Source organism: Otolemur garnettii, unplaced genomic scaffold (assembly GCF_000181295.1).
Source record: "Otolemur garnettii isolate 467f Iridium unplaced genomic scaffold, OtoGar3 scaffold00116, whole genome shotgun sequence".
In the NCBI taxonomy this organism is placed as follows: domain Eukaryota; kingdom Metazoa; phylum Chordata; class Mammalia; order Primates; family Galagidae; genus Otolemur; species Otolemur garnettii.
In genome coordinates this window covers 5,996,618-6,003,908 of record NW_003852511.1, presented here as the reverse complement: position 1 = coordinate 6,003,908, position 7,291 = coordinate 5,996,618, and the positions used below count along the sequence as shown (strand labels likewise).

Genomic DNA, 7,291 nt, shown 5'->3' with positions numbered 1-7,291 from the left:
TTAGGAATATGCAACCTGAGGCTCTGAAGTTGAATGACACTCCCCCCAAGTCCTCTCATTTGACAAGGGTACATGTTAAATCTACTAAGTGTAGAATGAAAGTATTTCATATTGTATATAAACCCAGCACATTGTACCCCATATATACATTAACATACACAGCTATGATTTAATAAAGAAGAAAAAAGATTAAATTCCACCAATATGTTTGCCTGATTGTGGAAACATATTATAAAAAATGTCATGATTTAGTAATCCCAATGAATGATGATGTATTGTTCCATTTTTGGATTAAAAAAAAAAAAAACAGTCAAACAACACTGGCCCCACTGAAGTAGGACCTGGGAGTACAGGTTCATCCACACCTGCCAAGACAACGCACCTCGCTCAAACAACTTCATTCACCAAAATACAATCTGGAGTGGAGGTGAGATTGTCTTGGGGCAGGATGGGGAGGAATCTTAAGAAACCCCTCTCTTCCAAACAAGCACATTTATGTTTTTCTCCCAAGGTTTGCTTTGGTGAAGCAGGACAAGAAAATACAAGCTGCAGTGCACCTTTTAGGAGATGATGGTTTCAGCACCAGGAATGAGTGCCTTCTTTTGAGTTCCAAAAGTAGAAATTTCTCTAAGTGAAGGCCAGCACCTGACTCAGCTGCACAGAAACAAGCAGCAGGCAGGTCAGAGGCCCCGGGAGCAACATCACTCTGTAGGAAAGGAGGCCTGTCTTTTCATTTTGAGAGATTCCTTTCGAAATAGTTATTCAGAGTGGTGCCCGTGGCTCAAGGAGTAGGGCGGCAGCCCCATATACTGCAGGTGGTGGGTTCAAACCCAGCCCTGGCCAAAAACTGCTAAATAAATAAATAAATAAATAAAGTAGTTATTCATATTTAAAGAAGCTTTTTTGTTTTTGCCTGATAGAGCATCATGATTTTTGAGTTGCATAAACTGAGCATTAATAAGCAGTTACTCTGTCCCCATGTGTAACACCACCTTCAATTTAAGGAAAAGGATAGTTCTTCCCTGCACCCCTGAATTTGTTCTAGTATCATCTATCATTTATGGCCCCCAACTTGCTGAGTCTATTCTCACGGGACAATATGCAGGTACCCACTGCATGTTTGAAATCATCTCTAAACTTAACAACTTCTCTTTAAATTGTTCAGGTTGTTAGATTCTATTCTCAACCATCCTGTCCTCCTGCTTCTTAACTCATGTCTTGTGAAAACTAAAGCTCACCACAGACATATTTAGTGTTTGTTTAGATTCTCTAGAGAACAGGGGAGTCAGGATGTTAGGGGGGGTTAATGTTTTCATTTTATCAAAGTAACACATTTTAATTTATGGGACTATACTGCAGTTTAATATAGCGTCTGCACAGCATTTTCCTCGTGCATATCTCCTGTCTACTTTTCAGAGTGACCTTGGTACAACCACAGGAGGTAGGTGGTAGATGCTATAAGAACAAAGGTTCCCATTTTTCAAAAAAAAAAAAAAAAAGAACAAAAAACAAAATACACAATTGAGACAAAATAATTTACCACAATATACACAATAAATCCTTGGCAAAGCTAGAAACCAAATCCAGAACAATCTAGATTCTTCACATTGTCCACTCCACCCACAAGCTCCACCCTCAAGGCTGAAAACACATTCCACACTCCACCCAAGACCGGGTCCTCTGAGGAATGCTCATCATGTGAAATTCTAACTTTTCCCACTCCTCTGCCTGGCTTCAGGGCAGTGAGAAGGCATTTCAAATAACGCTGTCTGAGTTTCCCTCCCTCCACAAGAACAAGCCATCCTGGTGCCTGTTGAACCATTTTTATATCCAGAGACCACTCTCAAGCTCTTTTCTAAGCTATCCTGAAATCATTCAAGACTAACATCATGATCTTTTTTAATAACTTGAATGGGAGGATAATATTACAAGATAATTGAGATTTCACAGATGAAATCAAAAGAATGAATTAAAGTTAAATTAAAGGAAAGAATTTCCCCCCTGGGAAACTGACTCAACAGGAAATACACTCCTCTCAGCTGGAAGGGTTGGTCCCTGCTACGTGGAACACACACCACCTACTCAAACCTTTACTGGTTGGCGATTTCCAATCAAGACACCAGAAAAAGGACAACTGTGTTCATATGAGTTTGCAGGGAGGATGAGAGCCAGCTCATTATATTTCAGTGTTTCAGGAGGGTGGGGCTGCTTTGAGATTATAGACATGCCCTTCCCCCAACCCACCTCCAGCAGGTGCATTTTCTCCCTCTAATGACAGCTGTCAGCTGCTAAACCCATTTTAAGTCAGCTTCAGCCCCTGGGGGCAGAATGGTCTCTGGCAGATGCCTTCCAATTCATTATAGCCACCAGAGGGCGTACTTTGTGCAGCCACAAGAAAAGGCTAACCAAGAGCCAGGCTTATGGAACAAGAAAACCAGTATTTCTAAATAAATGCCCATATCATTCACTTAGTCAACAAAGATTACTGAGTGACTAAGACAGTGCAGGCACAGTCAATGTCAAAATGAATGAAATCCCAAACAGATGGAACTCACCATGGGCATTTTTAAGAAGACCAGAAAATCCCCTGGACTCAAAATTATCTGCTTCTCACACTGGCCTGAAGCTGGTGCCTGGGTCCCTCTGTCTGGGGCTTGCCTTCTTCAGGCCTCATCAAGCTCCCATCCTTTGCATCTGCATTCATCCAATTTATCGCATTGATTTTTCGTGTAATGGGAAAAAAAAAACTTGAGAGGAATAGGATGAGGGGAAAATTGAAAATTGCTTAAAGTTTTTTCTAAAAAAAGATATGGAGGAAGTCAGATCGGAGAAAATGGCAGGAACCAGAGGCACCAAAACTCTTAAAATAACACTCAAGGATTACAAAACAGACTTTCCCTGGACATCACTAGGCTTCTGTTTTTTACTCTGTCTTTTTCTGGATATAACTGAGTGGACCTTCCTTCCTTAGCTCTAGTGTGTACAATGATTGTATCACACTGGCTTCAAATACATAAGTTAACAGAAAATTAATGATTTTCCGCCAGCTAGGCTACAATTACACATGTACACATTTATCCAAGTGGGTGAAATTTACAAATGCCTGGTTTCCCTTCAGTACCACAGAGTAGGATTAAAGGGAGGTAAGTTAAGATTCCCGCCGTGGTGAGACTGCAGCAGAAAATCCAGGACTCAGGCAAAATATGCGTGGCAGAAGACAGCCACGGCCAGCAGGATGATGCCATTAATGTTCACCACTGTCCTCCACAAAGGCTTCTCAGAGGTGTCCGTCAGCTTCATCTTCATGGCTGCCTCCTCTTCCTTGGTCATCGTGGGTCCACTCTGCTGGTCCAGCCCACAAAACAGGTCATAGGCCCTCCTGAAGCATCCTTTTTTCTCCACAGGATTTTCTGTGTCAAAAGAAAGACATAAAAACCAGGATTATTGGACATGAAAACCAGAGAGACTAGAAGAAGTTTCCAGGGGAGAAGCCATACCCTGTGGCATCTACCATTCTGCAGAAATTTCCTAACATCCTTGTTTTAAGGAATTAAAATGGTGCAAAATGTTCAACTGAATTTAACTACACAACCGTGTTATACATGGATTCTATACACTTGAGACCAGCCAGCCCCAGCTTTATCTCCATCAGGCCCTGTGAAAATTCATCTTGATTCAAAACAGTCAAATCACATAATTGTATTGGTCTGAACAGCTTCTGATTTGGGGCAGAGGTGATCAGCACGTCCAGGGCTTAAGATCTAATGTTGCATATCAGCAGTGCTGAATCAACCCACGCAACTGGCCTGACACTCAAAGTGTCAACTGAGTCCCCCTCCTCTAGCCCAGGCATAGTACTGCAGGTAGATGGACCCAGTTTGAAATACCAGCTCTGCCACTCAGTAGTTATGAGACCAAGCCCACTGTGTTTTCAGCACCATGACCAGAAACCACTGCTCTGCATTTTCCCATTTTTACAACTCCAAAAGTTTTCTTTAAAAGAGTCCTAGTGTCCCAGGCCTTGTCCTGACCTGATTGCAGGAGAGGGGGCAGGAGGGTGCTCCCTTCCTGCCAGTGACAGAAGCTCTGGAGAGGTGCTTCTCCATGGTAGCAGGAGAAGCTGCATCCCCCCTCATGAACATGGGGGAGCTCCCCATTCTTGGAAGGGGTTGCTATACTCTCTTCCACCTGACTCTGCCCCTCCTCCAACTCTGCACTAGAAAATAGGTCTCAGATTCACAAATTATTTTCTCAAGGAAATTTCCTATTGGCATCTAACTCTAAAGATTTGGAAAAATCCTCAGATCAGAGTGGGAAAGGGAACCCCAACTCCCACAGGGATAGATGTGGAGTCTATGCCTGCCCTCCCATCTTCTCCCCTCTCCTTTCCCAAAGCCCCCATTTCTCTCCAGGCTCTTTCTTTTTTATGGCTATGCACATAGATGGTGCTTTATTTTGTTAATAATGAGATAATGATGAATAACTTAACCAGCACATTTCTCCTGTTCACACTCAGGGGATTTTTTGGTTTATTGATGGTATGATAAATACAGATCATTTCAAAAAAATAAATCAATGAAAGAGTCACAGAATTTCGGGGCTGGAGGGAACCTTAGTGCTTAAATGCACACATGTGTCAGAAGTGGGACCCAAACCCAGATTTATGCCCTTGTTAATTCACCTTTCTTTTCTCCAGGTGTCCGTAAAATTGGATAAATCATACCTTCGTCATTATACTAATGAAGATGTAACTTAATGATTTAATGAGAGAGCACCCAATTCATAGCCTTCTTCCATTCTCACTCTTTTATCACACACATAAGAGAGGGGACCCCCCTGTACCTCTTCTCTTTGACTCACTCCACCTAAATAGCAGAATGAGGAAGAAGGAGCAAGAAGCTGGGCTCCTTGACCAGCTCGAGTGAGAAATAGAAGGTTACCTGAGTCAATTAAAATGTTGGGTGGTCTTGGGGAAGTCTCTATGTCTCATTTTCCTCACCCATAAAATTGGAAGAATTATACTTGCATTATCTGCTTTAAAAGGATGATAAGGTGCTGAAATGAGTCAGTAAACTAGAGCAGGGTATTTATGATCAGTCATGACAGTGGTGATACAGGATGAGGATGTCACAGCAAACCTTCCCCACGCACTTTCTCAGAGAATGGTGAGTAGGACACCCAGGAACTATAAAAAGCCCTCAAGAGAGTTTAGTTTATTGTGCATTAGTAGGGGAGGGTGTTCACCTGATTTCACTGTGAGTTCATCAAGAAACAAAAGAATTCAAGTGCTGCCCTGAGAACCTCAGGGCTCACCAAGCCAGTGTGGAAGTCCCCTCCCTCTCCAGCATCTTTGATAGATGCACACTTCCTGCTCATCCCTTTCCAGACCAACTCAGCTAGAAAGCTCATTCTTCAAAGCAATCATGATGGTGACAGTTTCACCCAGCTGTTAGAGTGGTGCATTACCTCATGTTTCCAAATACTATGAGGTGCAGCTTTCATTTAGAATACTTTTGCATGACCCCAGCACCCTAAGAGGCGGAGACAGGTGGATTGCTTGAGCTCAGGAGTTCGAGACCAGCCTCAGCAAGAGTGAGACCTTGTCTCTACTAAAAATAGAAAAACTAACTAGCCATAGAGCTGGGCACCTGTAGTCCCAGCTACTCTGGAGGCTGAGGCAAGAGAATTGCTCAAGGCCCAAGAATTTGAGATTGCTGTGAGCTGTGATGATGCCATGACATTCTACTCAGGGCTGCAGAGTAAGACTCTGTCTAAAAAAAAAATTTTTAAATAAATAAAATTTAAAAATAAACTTTTACATGAGGAACCTGAAGTGTAAAAAATGAAATAACTTTCCCAGAGCAGTTTTAAAACAGAAGTCAAGATTCAATCCCAATTCTCTCTGATTCCAAACCTCACTCCTTTTTCTGAGTTAAAATTGGATGTGTTCTTTCCACTCACCAGTCTTAAGTCTCTGCCCTCTAGTTGCAGAAATAATCTACTCTTCCACATTAAAACTTCTCAACACTCAAAATACTCCTCATCCATGTCCCTTTAAAATCTATGTTGGTTCGGAGCCTGTAGCACAGTGGTTACGGTACCAGCCACATACATAGAGGCTGGCGGATTCAAACCCAGCCCGAGCCAGCTAAATAACAATGACAACTGCAAGAAAATATAGCTGGGCATTGTGGCGGGTGCCTGTAGTCCCAGCTATTTGAGAGGCTGAGGCAAGAGAATCACTTAAGCCCAGGAGTTTGAGGTTGCTGTGAGTTGTGATGCCACAGCAGTCTTCTAAGGGCCAGATAGTGAGACCCTGTATCAAAAAATAAATAAATAAATAAAAATAAAATCTATGTTACTCTCACTCAGCATGGGTACATATGTGAAGGCAGGAAGAGGGGAGGGCATATTAAAGCCTGTCTGCTCCAGGAAAGCAGGAAGGCTGCCTGTTTTCAGCACCTTGGTCAGCTGCCCTTGGCTCCACACTTCCCTCTAACCCTTGCTGAGTCAGTCGCAGGTTTCAGAACTGAAAGGTCCTAGAAGATGGAGAGCAGACTGTATCTGAGCTGGGACCACAAGCAAACCCTTTCCCCGTAAGGCTCAACTTACATGTCTGTAAATTGAGGTGATAAAACTAAAGGATCTTGAGGACCCTTTCCAGAGCTAGGATTCTATGATGCTCCCAACGGCCAGGCTCAGACAGAACTCATTCTGCTGCAACTGTCCTTTCCTTCAGATGGAGCACTGAGATTTCCAGCCCAGTACCAGGTAAAGCACACATTGACCCTGAGTTCCCACAGTGGTGCATGCTACAAACCTCCACAACCAAACGCCATGTGTGCACCTCTCCCGTGTAGGGAGGAAAAGTTGGCAATGCTGAAGTCAAAGAAAGCATTAACTTTGGGGCTCAGCACCTATAGCTCAGAGGCTAGGGCACCAGCCACATACACCAGGGCTGGAGGGTCCAAACCCAGCCCAGGCCTGCCAAGCAACAATGACAACTACAACAAAATAATAGCTAGGCATTGTGGCTGGCACCTATAGTCCCAGCTACTTGGGAGGCTGAGGCAAGAGAATGGCTTAAGCCCAAGAGTTTGAAGTTGCTGTGAGCTGTGACACCACAGCACTCTACCATGGGCATCATAGTGAGACTCTGTCTCAAAAAAAAAAAAAAAAAAAGAGGGTGGCACCTGTGGCTCAAATGAGTAGGGCACTGACCCCATATACCAAAGGTGGTGGGTTCAAAATCCAGCCCCGGCCAAAAACTGCCAAAAAAAAAAGAAAGAAA

The 7,291-nt window shown here is 43.3% G+C and overlaps 1 protein-coding gene across 1 annotated transcript in view; it reads right to left on the bottom strand.

The window, feature by feature from the left end:
- Positions 1 to 3,192: 3,192 nt before the first annotated feature.
- Positions 3,193 to 7,291, bottom strand: part of SLC5A1 (solute carrier family 5 member 1) — a 76,092-nt gene continuing 71,993 nt past the window's right edge. Inside the window, exon 15 of the mRNA XM_003797454.1 lies at positions 3,193 to 3,410. Coding sequence (XP_003797502.1) covers positions 3,193 to 3,410 — 218 coding nt within the window. The remainder of the gene's footprint in view (positions 3,411 to 7,291) is intronic.